Source organism: Mauremys mutica, chromosome 10, assembly GCF_020497125.1.
Source record: "Mauremys mutica isolate MM-2020 ecotype Southern chromosome 10, ASM2049712v1, whole genome shotgun sequence".
In the NCBI taxonomy this organism is placed as follows: domain Eukaryota; kingdom Metazoa; phylum Chordata; order Testudines; family Geoemydidae; genus Mauremys; species Mauremys mutica.
In genome coordinates this window covers 54,376,772-54,395,975 of record NC_059081.1, presented here as the reverse complement: position 1 = coordinate 54,395,975, position 19,204 = coordinate 54,376,772, and the positions used below count along the sequence as shown (strand labels likewise).

The 19,204-nt window shown below is 39.2% G+C and overlaps 1 protein-coding gene across 1 annotated transcript in view; it reads left to right on the top strand.

The window, feature by feature from the left end:
* Nucleotides 1-19,204, top strand: part of DNAH7 (dynein axonemal heavy chain 7) — a 248,353-nt gene that overhangs the window by 108,675 nt on the left and 120,474 nt on the right. Inside the window, exons 30-35 of the mRNA XM_045031804.1 lie at nt 3,870-4,019; nt 5,097-5,279; nt 6,117-6,293; nt 6,602-6,733; nt 9,685-9,909; nt 13,420-13,617. Of these exons, the coding sequence (XP_044887739.1) occupies nt 3,870-4,019; nt 5,097-5,279; nt 6,117-6,293; nt 6,602-6,733; nt 9,685-9,909; nt 13,420-13,617 (1,065 nt within the window). The remainder of the gene's footprint in view (nt 1-3,869; nt 4,020-5,096; nt 5,280-6,116; nt 6,294-6,601; nt 6,734-9,684; nt 9,910-13,419; nt 13,618-19,204) is intronic.

Here is a 19,204-nt window from a genome sequence, read left to right as displayed (position 1 = left end):
GAGGGGCACGGCAGGGGGGCTCAGGGCAGGGAGTTGGTGTGCAGGAGGGGTGTGGCAGGGGGCTCAGGGCAGGGAGTTGGGGTGCAGGACGGGTGCAGCAGGGGCTTAGGGCAGAGGGTTGGGGTATGGGGTGCAGGAGGAGTTCGGGGTACAGGCTCCGGCCCGGCGCCGCTTACATTGAGCAGCTCCAGGGTGGCAGCAGCGCGCAATGGAGCTAAGGCAGGCTCCCTGCCTGCCCTGGCCCCGTGCCACTCCTGGAAGCAGCCGGAACCATGTCCCTGCAGCCCCTGGGATGGGGGTAGAGGGATCCGCGCGCTGCCTTTTCCTGCGGGTACCTCCCCCAAAGCTCTCATTGGCCGTGGTTCCCCATTCCTGGCCAATGGGAGCTGCGGGGGGAGGTACCCGCAGGTGAGGGCAGCACGTGGAGCCCTCTACCCCCTCCTCCCCCAGAGGTTTCAGGGACGTGGTGCCAGCCGCTTCTGAGAGTGGCATGGGGCTAGGGCAGACAGGGAGCCTGCCTTAGTGAGTGGCAATCCTGTGGGCCAGATCCAAAACCCTGATGGGCCAGATTTGGCCCGTGGGCCATAGTTTGCTCACTCCTGTACTAAAGTGATGCAAAAAGCGCACCATGCTGCTATATTATCTCATATTGCTCATCTGAAAGACAGTTGATGGCTCACATCAAGTCCTTCTCATGCTTTGGCACAAGTTGGTCACATGGTACCCAGGGTATCTCCTGAAATAGCAGTTGGCACTTTCCCATTACTGACCCTTTAGTACTCATGGTGACACTGGCATGCTCAATACCAGTAACCTCAGTGCTCAGGAGTCTGGTGTTGACCTCCATGGTGCAGATGTTTCTGGCATCGACTTTCTTGGTACTGAATGATCTTTTGGTAAATGCACTACCGGAGTCATCTTTGCTCTTCTAAGGCCACTAATGGTGTTTCTGTCTTAGTACCGCTCACTACTGCCATGGTATCTATGAGCACTCTTGCTCTGGTTGTTGAGGGGGGATTTGAGAGCACTCGTGATCCCAGACTGAATAGCTCTCCCCTGGAAAGAAGTATTCTTCCTCCCTCTATGAATATTATGGGGAGGTATTCTACACTCATTCACCTCACTATTGCAAACAGTACTGTCTGATAGGGAATCCAGGAATCATCCTTTCAAGAACAGACCTCAGGGCTCTTGTGGGGAATATTCACCGTGGTATCCACCACCATGGACCTCAGTCCCTTGTCTTTACCACATACAATCTAGGCATTATGGGGCTCCTTGGAGTATGCAACCAACTAGAAAACCTTCCTCCGCTGCCACCTTCCCCTGAATTTGATCTCCCTCCATTACAAGACATTGTAGGTCTCCTCAAGAAGGTCAGTGTCTACAGCATCACAGGTAGCAGCAACAGGATGAGGGCAGTGAAGAAGAGCCACCTGCAGGACATGGAAGATTAATTGATTCCATCAGCAATATCATCTTCCTGACAAGGAGACTTCTGCTCCTATCCAGCTGGATTATTTTAGAATTTTTCTAATGTCTTTTACAACAGATGGCAGACACCTTAGTAATTCTGATGGAGGGAGTTGAAGAATCCTACAAAGTAGTGGATCTTCTTCATCCTCCATGCTTGATAGGCTTGTCTTACCTATCAATGGACGACTAAAGATCTGTGGCAGACCCCAGCATCTGTAGCACCTGTGTCTAAGAAAGCAGACTGACACTCTCTAGTTCCCTTTCTGGGAGTGAACATGTCTACCGTTATCTAGTACCAAGATCACTTGGTGCATGAAAGGTCCAAACAATATACACCTGCAAAAATGATTCCAAGGAAGAAGGAAACTAAAAAACGTGATTTATTCAGTAGGAAGATTTCCTCCTCAGCTAATCTCCAGATGTGCCTTTTAAATGGGTCACAGCAGGCACTTCTGTCAAAGTACAACTATCTAAACTGGAACAAGGTGTCACAATTCATTGAGAAGCTTCCGCAAGATCAAAGGGAGGAGCTAAATTCCCTAATATCTGAAGGGCAGTTAGTGGCCTGAACATCTCTACATGCTGCTCTAGATGTGTCTGATACGGCAGCATATTTAATGGCCACTTCCATTGAGGTATCCAGGGCTTCATGGCTCCAATATTCCAGAATACTGAAGGTCCAAACAACGATCGAGGACATGCCATTTGAAGGTTGTGACTCATTTAATTCCCGAACTGCTGAAGCTTTGTGTTCATTAAAGGATTTGAGAGCCACTCTCCACTTGCTGACTGCATATGGAGCAGCTCCAAGGAGGAAGCAGGTCAGACACCAAAGCTTCACCAACCAAAGTCCTTTACCTCTTATTACTACAATCTACAGGTGTTGTCAAAACTACTGAGGAAAAAGCAGAGGTTCCAGTGTAGGAAGCCCTCATGCTCTTTCTCCTCTGTTGCACACCCTGCACCTATCTCAGAGCAGAAAGTTTGATGCCATTGTTGAGAACTCATCAGAACCATGTCAGGATCTTCCTTTTGGCAACCACTTTTTTATGTTTTGGAGGCCTAGAAAAATATCACCTACAATCACTGGGCCCTAGAAATTACAAACAAGACGTATTCTGTCCAATTTCAAGCACTTCCTACTTTCCATCCTCCTTCCCCATCCCTTTATAAGGGCCCCTTTTATGAAATAAAGTTGGAACAAGTGGTCAACACCCTTCTAGAACTTGGAGTGGTGGAGGAAGTGCCCCTGGAATTCAGAGGCAAGGTGTTCTACTCCTATTGCTTTTTAATCCCAAAGAAGACCTGAACCACATACATTAGCCTAGGCATCAGAAGAGAAGTATAGTTCCGTAGGCCTTCATTACCATCATTTATACATTCTGTTTTCTAAGAACAACTCAACCAGAAAATTACATTAATTGATTTAGTCAAATTTAATTTCTGGTGTGAGGGGAAACAGAAAGTTCTCTGGATCAGGGACTGTCTCTTTGTATATACAGTGCCAACAACAATGGAGCCTTGATGTCTAAATGATACCATAATACAAATAAATCATCATCATCACCACAAAGTTCTGGTAATTTCAGCTGCACTGAAGTTTCTCTAGTGTGGTTGATTAGAGTCTTACAAACAAGCACCATAGAAACATGGGAACCAACCCTAGTGGTGTTCCAGAGATAGGCACATTAGACTTCCCATCTGAGTAGCATCAGGTGTGAAAATGAATCAGAATGATAGACAAGCCTGTGGCTGGCCTTTTTAATTGCTATTACCTCCAAAATAGGCTTCCATTCCTCTGCAGAAGCTTCCTTTTGTGGGTAGGTGATACTTGTTTACATCGTGTCAGAGACAGAAGAAAAGGGTCAACTTAAGTTAACCAAAAGTAAAATTAGAGCTCCTTATATACTTTAAATAATAATAGTGCTTAGCCCTTAAATAGTGATTTTCATCTGTCGATCTCAAAACACTTTACAAAGGAGGGCATCATTTTCCCATTTTGGAGATGGGGAAACCGAGGCACAGTGAGGTCAAGGGACATGTCTAAGGCCACACAGTTGGTGTGGAAATAGAATCCAGATCATTTAACTCAGAATCTAGTGCCCCATTCACTGGACTAGACTGTCATTCTTTACGTTTCGTTTATCAGGATATTGTTTAGTTACAAAATTTGACTTCCAGCTCCTTATGATACAGTTAGGGTATTTTTCTTTAAAATATTTTCAGATTATCTTTAAAGCTCAGTTTGCACAGATTAGTTCTTGTCCTTCTTGGCCCCAACACTAGGAGTTTTAAGATGTAGTTATATAAAATGGGAGAAACCAAAATAAAATAGATAATACTATAAATTAAACTATTTATGAATCAGATACATTTTGTTTTTGTGTATCTAGGGGATGATGGAGGAAAACAAGGTTCAGATCACTGTTATAAATCCCAAGTCTATAACCATGGGGCAGCTGTATGGACAGTTTGATCCAGTCTCACATGAATGGTCGGATGGCATCCTGGCAGTGAGCTTCAGAGCGTTTGCTTCTTCCTTGGTATGCACAAGATTAAAGTATTTTGTGATCTATGTAAAAAATAATTCTATGATAGACATACACTATTGATGAGTAGGGACTTGATTGTGCTTTGTATGCATAACCTGTAATGAGACATTGCTACACACCGTTATGGAAGCTTAGTACACCCTGAGCAGCCAGACAAGCGCGTGCTTGGGGCGGCAAGCTGCGGGGGGTGCTCTGCCGGTCGCCGCGAGGGCGGCAGCGGGAGGTCTGCCGAAGCCGTGGGACCAGCGGACCCTCCGCAGGCATGCCGCCGAAGGCAGCCTGCCTGCCGCCCTTGTGGCGACCGGCAGAGCACCCCCAGTGGCTTGCCGCCCCAAGCACGTGCTTGGCGTGCTGGTGCCTGGAGCCGCCCCTGAAGAGCAGGTTACCTCAAGTATCTGCTGTATTAGATTCTGACCTTGTATAAACTTAAGCACATCAGAAGCACATTAGTAACTTATTGAAGTTGATGGAACTACTCACTTGAGACAAGTTACACACATGTGTTTGTGGAAGTGGGCCCTTTGTACTTCCCTATACTTCCCACAGGAAATACCCTGAATACTGCTCATGGTTGTTTACACATGTTGTGTAGTATCTTACTATGGGCCTGATTCTGCACACTTAGTCATATTGAATATATCTTACTCCTCAAATAGTCCCATTGACACCTATGTGTAAGACTGAGATCTTCTTACTCATGCTGAGTACGAACATACTTTATTAGTAGTTCAATTGATTTCAAGATGCTGCTCATCATGAGCAAAAATATCAGAATCTGGATCAGTTACACTACTTGAGGAATAATGTACTGCTCAGCCTGAGTAAGAGTGGCAGAATGTGGCCCAAAGGTAGCAAGCTTTTAAGGACCACCAGAGTATATGTTTGTAAAAGTTTTAAGACTAGATAATATTCATATGTTATGCTCATTTTCCAAAAATGAATTCTGAATGTAACAACCTTGCTATCAGCGCATTTTCAGAGAAATATGATTTGTGGAAATATACTAGATCTAAAATATTCCAAATTTACTTGGCTAAATATTCTTTCAAAATATTTTCTGTAAACCAGACACCAGACAGGAAATGGTTGATTTTTGATGGACCAGTAGATGCAGTATGGATTGAGAATATGAATACTGTGCTAGATGATAACAAGAAACTATGTCTCATGAGTGGAGAGATCATTCAGATGTCACAGCAAATGAGCCTTATATTTGAACCAATGGATTTAGAAGTTGCTTCCCCTGCTACTGTAAGTATCCATTTTTGGAAATGGTTATCAAATATAGTCTATTATTGTGAAGCCTTGTGGCAACTTAATATTGTGAAGGAGCGTCTTTTCCAATTTCTTTGCATTAACAATGTCCTGTGTGACAGTTTGTGTTTATGCAACCTTTTTAAAAAAAATAAAACATTTTGTAGCAATTACTCTTAAGTTGTTGATAATGGCAAAGAATGTTATCTGAGATAAGTTATGTACTTTCCTTAAAGCATACCTAGAGCATTCAGGCTCCTTTGAATGTCTGACAAGGAAAAAGAAACAGCAAATCTTTAAATTAACCACCAGGCAAATTCTGGTAAAACCAAAGATCAACGGACCTCTGGCTCACTATCTAACTGCACCTACCAGATGGATAACAGGGGGATGTGTGAGCTTCTGCCTCATGGCCTGTCTGCAAGTGCAATCAGCTGTAGCTCATATAATATTGGAGGCACAACAGGATATCTGGCATAATCAGGAACTTTGACTTAAAATTGAGTAAAAGATCAACAATGAGAGGGCAGGCTGGGTACTACTAGTTGTCGATTTATGCTCTGCTGTAAATTGATTATTGTGGTCTAAATCGGTTGAAGAAGAGAATACTCCCACTTTCCCCACCAGGCCAGTCAGTGGTGAAGAATTCACCAAAGCACACTCTGACAAGATGAGTGCTATGTATGTATCTTATGTTCAGCATAGTATAATTGTCCCCAATTTCTAATGACCTCCGAATCTGGATAGTACAACATTTGATATTATTTAAGGCTCTTCTCAGCAGGAAAAACTACAGAGGTCACACAAGGTAACAGATATACTTTTTTTTTGTAGGTTTCTAGATGTGGCATGATTTACATGGAGCCTCACACGTTAGGCTGGAGACCACTGTTGATGTCTTGGCTAAATCTAATGCCACCTGGAGTCAGCTCTGTGCATAAAGAATTTATAGTAGGCTTGTTTGACAGAATGGTCCCGCTTTCTGTTGAGTTCATTAGAAAATGTGCAAAGGTAGGATAAAGAATGCTTTTATGAGATGCAAAACAAATTTATGAGTGCGGTAATTCAAAAGTGTCAAACAAGCAAATGATTTCAAAAGAACATTATCAACTTATGTTTTTTTTTTTTTAGATAATGTATATTTGGAATTTTGTCCTGTGAATGGTTTTTTCCATTTATATTTTTATTTTGCTCTAGTATATGTTTTTGGCACATACACCATAGAGGATTATTGTCATGTCTCTACTAAGTAATAAATAAATGTACAATTTTCAATTAGTTAAATACATGTGCCATAGAGAACATTTCTGTTATTTCAGGAATTGTCTCCTACTTCAGACACAAACTTAGTTCGATCCTTGATGAATCTAATGGACTGCATGATGGATGAGTTTGCTGACGAGGCCAAAATTAAAGCCATGAGTGAACGTGATGTTTTCTCTTGGCTTGAGGTAAGCAACATTCATCTTTTTAACACATAAACTGGTAAGTCCCAAATTGGACTTTACAGCCAGGAATGGATCCATAAACAATAAAATCGACAATCTTTGGTCATCAAAATAAACATCCTGTAAAATCTGTCTGGGAAATATTGTTACCTCCTTATTAGGTCCTTTTAAATTAATGCAAATTTTAGTCTTTCATGTTTGGTTTACTGAAATAATAACTATAATAACTGTTAGTAAGTTATATAGCATCTGGCTCTATATTTTGGACTGTGGCAAGCACCTAGTCAGACTCCTTGTAAGGGCAGGTACATGGGGAGTTGTCAGACTTGCAGTTCCCATCCTTTGCCTTGTTGTAGGCCATATTTAGGTTTTTAATGTGATCCCTTCACTATACAGTGGTCCTCTTGAGCCTCACCTCAACAAACCTCTATGAGATGTTTTCATACCAGTGATGATTTTGAGTACATCTCTCAAAATCATGTTCTTTGCTTAGTCACACCAGAGGTTAACCAGAACCGTGATATTATCTTCTGGCCAGCTAGCAGCATGCTGAGATGGAAGCTTCTAGGACTGTTTGACTGAGGTGAGCTCAGTACTGCAGAAATAGAGCAGACCATGTGGAATGAAGGGTTAAACACTGATCAGGTGTATATAAACCAGCAGGTAGCTTCCAGTGCACAAAAGAAGTGGGAAGTGAGTAAGTAGAAGGGCAGGAAAATGCAGGCTTGGGATCTGTGGAGGACTGTCAAAACCTAAGCTTTGCTACCCAGACGTTAGCTTCATCTTGAATTCAAAATATGTGTTCAGAGCCTACCTTAAAGCAAAATCTGGGCTGTATCCTATGCCCCAGTTCAAAGCACATGTAAGCCTGGGCATAAGGGTTTTGTATGAAGATGGTTTGGGTGGTGTGGGAAGTTAGCTACAAGCTTGGTGTGAGCCCAGGATAATCCTGCAATGTAGACATAATTATTGGTTTAGCTTTCTCTCCTTTCCTTGTAATTTCTTGGCTTTTCAAGCCAATTATTACGCATTAGTGAGCAATTCACTCTTTCTTCCTTTTCCTTCTCTGGAACCAAAATTTTGGAGATTTAAACAGAAAGAAGTATATAAAATAACATGGGGATCTTTCCTGGAATAGGACCATCTGCTGCACTTCTTTTTTCTGCTTTGGTGGTGGAGGCAGAGAAAGTATAACCCTGCAAGCATTCTTTGGGATGAGTGGGTATAATACTCATATAGACAGTACAAAAATGAGACACCACCCCTCCATCCCAAATCCTGATCACAAACCTACATCACCACTATCTACCATAGTGTCTTTTCCATTCTTTCAGTACATTCTAAATAAAACTACAGGTTGATACTGTATTTATAAGTAGATAAGAACCTGTTCATATACTATTCAGTTCTGTGCTACACTGTGCAGTGAATATTACCAATTCTCTACCCCAAACACATGGATTGTACAGTAGCAATTTTGCAAGATACAAATTATTTTGATTATGATGCTGGACATTATTACTGAAGGTTTTGGCATGAGGTTCTTCCTAGCCATAGAGCTTCATTTGTCGCTTACACAGATGCAATTGTTATAGTAGACAAAGGGTAAAATCCTCAGCTGATAGAAATCAACATAGTTCCATTAACTTCAAAGGAGTTATGCTGATTTACGATAGCTGAGGATGTGGCCCATAGTTCACACATTTTTTGTCGTCATGCTGATGAATCTTTTGAAAACGTTTTAACTTATCATTTACTGTTCATTACCAATTGGTTTGAACAGTCACTCCAGTTCCCAGTGTGCTATCAATATTACGCAGTAGTAATTAGAGCTGGTTGAAATGTTTTCACTGAAACTTTTTTACAACAAAAAATGGCTTTTGACAAAATGGAAATTTTAATGAGAAAATTTCTATCCATGTCAAAATTTGTCAGATTTTCATGGAAATACCAAAATAAAAAAAAATGGAAAGGTTTTTTTTTTCAAAACCCCCCAAAAATTGATGAAAATTTGAATTTTTTCATAGAAAATAATATACATTCTTTAACCAGCTGTAATGGTAACTTATTTTTGACAGAATATTTTAAGAGTGTTTTTGTCCAGCTGATGATAGATATAGATTGATCCTCGAATGATTGATCCTTAACTAACCAACAAAAGAATTTTCATTATACATAGTGTGGTCTTATATTGAAAATAAAATTTGAAAAATGTTTTTAAAGGTAAATCTATAGTGCCAGGTGCTGGTCCAGAACCGAAAGGAAGCAGCTTGACATTCTCCTATTCAGGGATCTTCTTCACCAAAGATATTTCCAGTAGGGAGCTTTACCCTGCTCTCCAGCCCCTTTGCACCTGCTGAAAGCCTGATCTTGCAAACAATTATGCCCACTCTTGACTTTACTGCTGTGAGTAGTTCTATTGATTTCAATCATGAGAGTAAAGTTAAGCATATCTCTAAGTGTTTGCAGGATTGGGACCTTAGCTGGTGCAAAGGGGAAGTAAGGCAATGATGAATAGGGCCCATAGAAGGTCATCTAGTGAAATATTGATATTGTAGTATTTATTTAACAATGTAAGCTCCTTGAGTCAGAAGGCTAAGCTCCTTTATATGGTGTTCAGCAGATAAAGAAATGAATTGCTGTTTTATAAGAACAAGCCAATGAATAAATACGATCACATGTTGCATTCCTATAAAAGGCTTTCTCAAGTACTGGAAACCACAAGAGAACACAGATTGAGCTGTCATATCTGTGTAATACATTCCCTGTCATATTTCATTACTTCTGTAATATTTTTATTATATGTTTAATTTATATGTTAAGACATTTGGCCAAATTGGCTCCTACTGCAATCAATGGCAAAGATCTCATTGATTTCAGTGGGCAAAGGATAAGCATATTGTAATATACAGCTACTGAAGAACTACTTTATATTCTCTCCACCCCCACTCTAGGGTATTTTCCTGTTTTCACTGATCTGGTCTGTAGGAGGTAGCTGTAAGGAAGATGATCGACTAAAATTTGACAAGATTGTGCGAGAAATACTTGATGGACCAATTAGTGAGGAAACAAGAGAAAAATATAAATTGCTTAGTGGTATTGACCAACTATCTTCAAAGACCTTCACAGTTCCATTTCCTGCAGAGGGAACAATTTATGAATATCGGTTTGTCAAAAAGGTGAGGATTACAAAACAAAATGGGGACACCCATTTTGAATTAATCTTTTTTTGACGATTATATGGTATCATTTCTGTTGCACAGATTCTCTCATTCATTATGAATGGGTAACAATACCTCCTACCTGTGAAATTTAGAGGCAGTCCATTGTTGTTGCTCCAGAACTAAGCTCTGCCCATCAATGCAGGTCACCAGAATTTCTACTTCTGGTGGTGGAACAAGTTGGCAGTTCAGTTTGTACCAACCACTTGGTTTTATAATTTTTTAATTTTAATTCATTTTCTTGCAGTAATGGCTTCATTTCAGTTCCTGCATCTTTGCTGCCTCTCATCAGCTGAGGAAGCACTGGAATATTGAGGCTCTAACCCTCTGATTTCTCCAATACAGTACCACTCAAGTGGGGTCTCTCTGTTCCTCATCCCAGCAGAAGAGAAGCCATGCAAACATTGAAACAAGTCCTTGAGGTGCTATAGATAGCTTTTTGGGAACCTCAGAGGGTGAGCTATGCCTTCCTACTGCAAGCTACTGATCTTTGCTCTGCCAGGCCATGGGGCTTGTGAGGATGAACTGTGCTGTGCTGCCAAAAGCCATCAACCTTTTCGAGGTCATGGTGCTTTGAGTTGGAAAGCTGTGCTAGGGACTCAACCTCCCACCCAAAACCATGACTCCACCATGGGAAGTCTCAACAAGGGCCTCAGATATAGCCATTCAGAGCAAAGGTTTTTCATATACTTGGTAAGGGAACCCTTCTTGATGGCAAGCAAGTGGTGGCTCATGATCTAGGGCAGGGGTCAGCAACCTTTCAGAAGTGCTGTGCCGAGTCTTCATTTATTCACTGTAATTTAAGGTTTCGTGTGCCAGTTAATACATTTTAACTTTTTTAGAAGGCCTGTTTCTATAAGTCTATAATAAATAAATAAACTATTGTTGTTTGTAAAGTAAATAAGGTTTTTAAAATGTTTAAGAAGCTTCATTTAAAATTAAAGTAAAATGCAGAGCCCCCGGACCAGTGGCCAGAACCTGGGCAGTGTGAGTGCCACTGAAAATCAGCTCACATGCCACCTTTGGCACGTGTGCAATATGTTGCCTACCCCTGATCTAGGGAGTATGATCCTTGCTTGGAGTGAGATGTCTTGGATTCTGCCTTGATCAGATCATTGATGTGATTTGTGACCATAGCAATGGCTTCTAAAAATTGATAGCTGTAAGAAAGCTGTGCTACACCCGTGAATAGCAATCAGTCATCCTAAATTGATATTTTGTGCATCCAAATGTGCAGGGGAGCAGTTTTTTTGGGAAACAGTAGAGAAATTAGTAGCTGAGATAGCAGGAAGCCTCAACCCTCACCATGAAAGCTAGCATAGCATCCTTTGGTAACTGCTAACTCCAAGGGTATCCAAAAAGATAGCTTTACCTTAACCCAAAGGAAAAATCTGCAGAAGCTTCCAAAGAAACCCAGATTAAGTTTTCCTTCAAACCAATGAAATCATCAGTATGACAAAGACAAAGAGCATCTGTGTCTGAGAGCTCACAGTTCCTGTACAAGACTCTTCCCTTTGCTGTATCTTCTGCATCCAGAGTCTTAAGAAAAGGTTCTTAGTTGTTACAGCAAAGCTTAGGTCACAAGTTATGCATATGTATACATTCATAGATAACATGTCAGTTAGTGCCATGATCAGAGAAACATTCATAATTTTTCAGTGTATAGTTCCAGAAACCTTCCAGGTAAATTCTTCCTTCCACAATTATTGGAAAATAGTTCTCCCATCATTTTGTACTGTTGACCCTCATTTTGTACTGTTGACCCTTTTCTAATTGAGCAGTGAGTCATAGTTTGGAATAGAAATTGGTGATAGATATTTTTGATGCAGTTTTGTGTTTACAAATAATGTACAAAGTTCTGTGTCTCTGAACCAAATAGTAGGAAATGGCTTCTTTTGCTCACTACACCAAGAGCACACGTTTCAGCCTACACTGTAACACAAAAAACCTTTCCCCAGGTTTCTTCCAGGATAAGCCACATATTTCAGCTGTTCCTTCATGTGTCTCTTTCAGTCTGTTTTCAGTTTCTGTGTATTCTCTCCCCACCTCCACCCTATACCCACCTAGTCTCAATACCCAGCTGAACCCTTTGCCTAACTGTTGCTAGTTTCTGGAAAGACTCTGTTAGGCTTTGTTTTAGATGTGGCCCCTTAACTGTCTCTTACAATTGACTTAAGTGGTGGATGCATCAGTTTAAAGAGGTTTTAGCTCAAGCCATATTAAGGTTTCACCCAGCTCTTAAGAGTAGCAATCCTTACTACCCCTTAAGACGGTTGTGTCATAAATAATTATTCCTGGAGTTCTGAAGATATATCTCAAGTGTATGGAATACATTTGCCAGTTATACCCTGTTCAACTGATTGTGTCCAAAATGCCAGAACCTGAGGGCCTCAAAGTTGTTGCAGACAATCTGTTAAAATCTTGCACCAGTTGGCATGGTAAGCATCTGGGAATGCTGAAGAAGGAGTTAATGCTCCCTCTATAAGTTCCCCAGTGGTACTGTGTGGAAAAGTATATGAACCTCATCTGGGAAAGGTTTGCAAAGTAGGCTCCATTTCTCTGCAGAGGCATCGTTTGATAGAAAGGTGTTGTCGTGTGGCTTCACAAATAATTCCTTAAATTGCAAATATCTTGCTCTATATGGGGGTAATTCGTATTTCTGTCTATTATTCTACTCTGATAATAATTAAAACTCTGCTCATCCTTTTTTTGTCTATTTCTGTGATTCACTATTCAGTGTTTTCCTTTAGTGATGGATGAGGAGAGAAGTTGTGCAGCAGAATGAGAAATTCCTTACCTGACAATTTTCTTTCTGTTAACAACTTCTCTCTATTAATCTCACTCTGGTAGTCTGGTAAATGTCAGGAATATGATTTGTTAACATATTGAAATCTTTCTCTAAAGGGAGACTTGCACATAATAATTTCCTTAAAGCCAGTCAATAATTACAAATTGTTGTCATAATGACAATAATTGGTTACTGGAGTATTTCTGCACCTTTAACAAAGTCTTCTGGTGGCTTGAGATGAAGGGTGGGGCTTGGTCCTGGAGACTCCAGCCACATTGGACTCTGAGTTCCACAGAGAGGTATCACATATTAGTGATGAATTAGGAGAGAAGTTGCTAAAAGAGAGAAAATTATCAGGTAAGAAAATTATTATTATTATTTTTCTAGTGATAAATTGGCCTGAAAAGTTCCAGTAATTGTTTATTTTCTTTAGGACAAAATCTTTATCTCTATGTCTTTGCTCATATAAGCAACAGCTGGTTTTCTATATTTAATTGAAAGCACAAAACTGGTTAAGTTTAGTCCAATTTTTGATACTAAAACAAACATGAAAATAACAACTTTTAGTAGTGATTATCCTTTAAGTGTTCATCTATAGTACAATCCACTATATTAATACAGAACTTTTTGGTTTTACTGCTTACTATTAAATGTTTGAATATTCATATAATTTAAAACAGGGAGCAGGATTATGGGAACCCTGGGTGGAAACACTCAAATCAGCTCCTCCCATACCTCGAGATATGATGTTTAATGAAATCATTGTTCCAACTCTGGATACTATTCGATACTCTGCGTTAATGGAGTTGCTGACAGTGCATCAAAAACCTTCTATATTTGTGGGGCCAACAGGAACTGGAAAGAGTATCTATATTATTGTAAGTGTTTTGTTTTTCTAAACTGAAACTATATATGGTTAAAAATGTGTATGGTGAAGACTAAACTGCCAAAATTGTAGATAAAAGCAAATCGAGAAACAAATTACTGGAAATTCAGATATGAAATTATGGCTAATAGTAGTTTTATTTATTAAACATGTAGATCAGAAAAGTTCATCAGTTTTTATTAAGTTCAAGTAACAGTACTGTGTTCATCCTGTGTAACTGTGAGGGGGAAAAGAAAATCTTTTGCTCCTGTTACATGATACACATCTTGGCCTTTGCTGCTTTTAAAGTTTGTTATTCACCTGTAATGGCAGCGAGATAAATAATAATGATGTGGTGTGAATCCAGTATATAGAAATATAATTTAAGTTGAAATATACTAGTATGTTATGAAAAATATTTCTGAGCAAAAAAATTCAGCCTTAGGGTTCTGCTAAAACACCACTTAGGCCCTGATTCAGAAAATCATCCCTATACAGCAAAGAATATAAGCACCTGCGTAACTTTAAGCATGTCTTAAGTCCTGTCAACTTTAAAGTTAAGCACATACTTAAGTGCTTTGCTGAATTGAGGTCTTAAGCTCTGGTGTCTTGTTTTATTGGCATCACCAGAACATGCTGATAAAACTTTGTTTGTATTATTGCTTCTATTGTATTATTCTATTATAACTTTCCTTTTATTATTGTGATTACAAGATTCTTTAAAATTCCAGTGTATCATTGGTGCAACTGTGTAGACTTTACTAATTCACCAAGTAAAGTGAGTGTGCAGAGTAGACAGCAAATTCCATCTGACATGATTTTTGGGCATTTAAGCTCACTTGAGGGACCCAATGAGAACTTGACTGACAAAAACAGTTTATAATGATTTGTTCCTTGTCAAAATAATCCTATGCATTATTTTTAGTAAATTATATAGTGCTTGATTATAGCTCAGATTTCTTGACAAGTCTGTTTTCTGTTTATTGGAAGTTTACAAGGTGGTAAAAACAGTATCTCTTTGTCTATCAGGGCTTCATTTATCAAAAATTTTATGTAGCTGAGAGGCAAAATAATGATACACACACTGATTCTGTAATTAAACGCTTAAAGTAGAGAATAAACATGGTTTCAAGAAAAAAATATAAGGTCTTATAGTTGAACTGGTATAGTATATTCAACTTTGAAGAATCTGTCAGTGTTTACTGTGGAAAATATCTACTACAATATATATCATAATTTGTTTGGTATAGAGACAAATTTTGTTTTAAACAAATTATCAGAATGCTTTACATTACTCTAAAAGTTATTATGATTGCTTTGGATAAATATAAAAATAGAATTATTTTCACTATAGTGTTGCTTACCTTTAGGAGTGCAAGTACTAAACAAAAATATCAAAGGATTACTTTTTCCCCAGCAAAGCTCCTTTGAGTTAAATTCAATTATCCATGTCTGAGAAGTTCGAGAGAGACAAGATGGGTGAGGTGTAATATCTTTTATTGTACCAACTTTTGTTGATGAGAGAGACAGCCTTGCCTCTCTCACCAACAGTTGGTCCAGTAAAACATATTACCTCACCCATCTTCTCTCTCTAATATCCTGGGACCAACATAGCTACAACTACATTGCATGAAGTTATAGATTCATTATCTAGGACATGTATCTTTCTGATCCCAATCAAACCTCTATTAAAATTCTCTGAAGATTCATTGTCAACCTACAAACATTTCTCTCTCTCTCTCGTCCACTCCCCCCACCATAATTAAAGTGTTATTAATGCAATTAATCATTGTGCTAATGCTATCTGTGATTAGATGAACTGGAGTTATTCAGGAAAGTGGCTTTTTTCATTAGTGCTAATTCTGATTTTTATAAACTCACTATTCATTAACACTGGAAAATTAAAATTGCAATTTAGGAATATAGTGGGCTTTGTTTTATTTAACTTTTATGTTGTCATATTGATGAAATATTAGGAAAGTGTAACTGAATAATCAATTAAAATCTCTGTAAAATGGTTGCTGAAATTTTCTTACTGGTGAAAATGGAAGTGTAATATTGTTGTCTAGTGCTGACTTGTACAATTCAGGCTTTTCCAAACAAATTATGCTAATATCTCTCATTCCTGACCTGCATCTATTATGATGGACCTTCACTGGGTAGAAAATGACAATCCTACCAATTTACTGAGCTTTCAAAGGGTAAAATTCACTTCATTTTGGGGAGCTCTGTTTAATGTTCTCTGCTCCACTTAAACCTCTTGAAACCCCTCCTCTCATGGTAAGGGTGCATTGGTAAAATAGCCAGGAGAGGACTTTTTTCCCCCCTGTGCTCTGTAGAGATGGGGTTCTGCACTGGTCCCAGAATAAGTACCAAAGGGGCCATTAGAGTGGGCTGGGAGAGGAGCTATTGGATGAATGCTTATTCAGATTCAGTAGTCACAAACCTCTGAATTGGTGGCCATTGTTCCATCCCATAGGCCATAATAGCAGCAACAGATGTCCAATGATACAGCCCCTTGGTCCTATCCATGTATTATGGGGAGGTATATTCTGTCCTGGAATTACCTGGGGTGAAAGTCAATCTAAAGGACTATGATGATGATGTGAAAATAATGTTACAGGTATACAAATGAATACTAGAACTTGAGCATTCTGAGAGGAGGAACAGCCACAATTTTAACAAGCTGTGCCACATAGCTACATTTGACAAATTCATATTTGATTACTATATTTAGGATCTATTTAGCCACATTGCTAATTAACTCAAAAGTAATCTGTTGTATTTTGCACACATTACACTAAAATTGGAGCAGTAGTATTTGATACTACATTTCATAGCTATTTTGAAAGAACACAAAAGCAAAAGTATGATATGTGCAATTAAGAACATTCAGCTAGATTTATTAATTTAAAATACAAGTCTGTTGTGTACTCTAATCTTTTACAACCTGATAAAGGAAAAGTTTTTGAAATATTATATGCTTGCAGAAAATTTATGATGTGATGCTAGAAGAGCAGGCTGTGAGGCTGCAGCATTGTACCTCAACAGCCTCCAATTTGAGCCTATAGGATAAAATAGTGGTTACTGGAGATCAGGGGAATCCCCTTTCCAAGTTATCAACAACTCACTTAGGAATCCCCAGAAATTAAATGTTATTTGACAAAATCATGGTAGGAGTGGCAGCAGATAATGCAGGGATACATAAATTCTGTCTTTTAAACCTCCAAACCCCCAAAGGAGTTAATTAAAACATAGCAAAACCGTCCTTTTTCCCATGTTCCCAACAAAGATGTCATAACTTATTTCTGTGATTTTTACACAGTAACAAACACTACCAGTACAAAATTATTCTGTTTGTTCTTTTGTCTACATTGAGGGTGTTCATACAGATATTGGTGGTGATAATAGCCAAGTTGAGGGCTGATGGCATTCACCTTTATCCATTCCTATACCTCAGGAATTTAGGGATGCAACAGCTGACCATTAACTAAGGTTCAGTAACACAGATACATCACAAACTTGAAATATTTTCATATTTCCAGCTCATGGGTTTACTTATATGGGAGGGAGAGTAGAATAAACAATCTCCAAAGCCAAGTCCTTCTTTCCCATGAGAAAGGCTTGAACTTCAAAGTCAGGTTTGGAGAAACAGAACTTCCTCAGTTCACTATTACATTTATCTATTCTGCATTGTGATTATATCTTGTGAAAGACTACATAGAAACAGATGCAAATACTTATGAAGTCCTTCACTACAATTAACAAACAGAAACAAGTACACACACCAATCCTAGAATTTCTGGGTTGGTGGACACAACAGCAAGGAGCCCTGGCTGGAGGAATTTTGACAAAAAGGAAATGCAAAGTGTTCATAATAGGTAGTTCACATAAGTATATTGGAGCCTACCTGAATCACCTAATCAATCAAGAAAACTGCTCAAAACATGAAGAGAAGAAACACATTTCCTTGAGCTAAAGGCAACAAAAAAAAAAGCACTTCTAGCATTCATGGAGGAAATGACGTTGTCTAATAAGACACCACTTCAGCAGTTGCGTACCAACATAAACAGGAAGGAGAAAGGATCCAGTCACTGAAACAAAGAAGTAATAGGTGAAATCATGCAAAGCAAATCTAGATTCCCAAAGGACTCTTTACAGGAATCAACAATGGAAAAATGGACTGGCTACGCAAAGAGAAAGCAAACCTTCCAGGCAGGTTCCTTCAAATATCAAACAGTTGGAAGTCCCTTGGCTGGATCTGCTCACTACAAGGGAAAACAACTCTACATTTCAAGAGAAAGAGAATTTGGAAGCAAAAGAAATACATGTATTGTTACACAAGTGCCCCAAACTCATGATATGTGTCTTCCCAAATCAGAAAATGAAGAAGAAACTAACCAAAAGAGTAATGATCACTGTAAGGATGCCAAGATGACCATAGTTCTTGGATCTAGTGGAAATATCAGCACAATTTCTATTATTATTGGTTAAACAAAATCTTCTCAGCCAAGGACTTCATTCATGTTCAGAATTTTTAAACTTGATAACCTGCCTTTTGAAAGGGAAATGTCTGCCAACAAGGGATTTTCATCCAGCTCCACTGACTTTATTTTTTAAAACATCTTTCTATTCAGCAAATATATTCCAGCATCTGAACCAGACTTTCTTTCTGATATAAGTATAGAAGGCAGGGGTTCCAGCAGTTCTGGAATACTTACTAGAATTACATGGCATATACTGAGACCTCAAAACAGATACACACACACACACACTCACTCACTCACTCACTCTGCATGAGAATGCAAGCACTCAAAATTTTCAAAATGTCCCATGGTGTGTATGCCTTAGGATACAGTTTTCAATTACATGATCTGTATTACTATTTTCCCCACAGAACCCCAGCCTCACTCAGTACACAGGATGGACCTGCTCAGGGATGAATCACAAATGTATAGTGAAGAAGATTATCAATAGGATCCCTGCCTCATTTGTTGCAGCAGTTGGAATGTGTAGTGAACGAGGCAAGGGGATTGCAAGAAAAGAAAGGACAGTGTCACAGTTAATGCAGTTGAGTACTGCCCTGGAGAGTTAGATTCTATCCCTGTCTCTGCCAAAGAGTTCCTGTGTAATGCTACACAAGTCACTTAAACCAAACTTTTCACCGGTGGTCACTAACCAACTAGTATTTCTCATTTTCTTGTTGCCTGACTTGAGACCCTGGGGTCTGACTTTCAGAAGTGCTGAGTGCTCACAGCTGCTACTGAAGTCAATAGAAGCTGCGTTTTGAACATATAAAGAGCTATATAATGCTAAGGACTTTGAAAATCAGGTCCTCGGTGTCTCAAATTGGGCACCCAAAATTTGTGGATGTTTTGGACCTCAGTCTCTCTGTACCTCAATTCCCCCTCTGTAAAATGGGATACTACTGCCCCTCACCTCACAGGGGTGTTGTGAAGATAAATTAATTAATGTTTCTGAAGTACTCAGGTATATAGTGATAAATGTCATAGAAAAGCCCATGAGGAAATTAATAACTGTCTTCAGAGCAGGGTTAGAATAATGTGCAGTAAATAAGGAATATAACATAAGAATGGCTC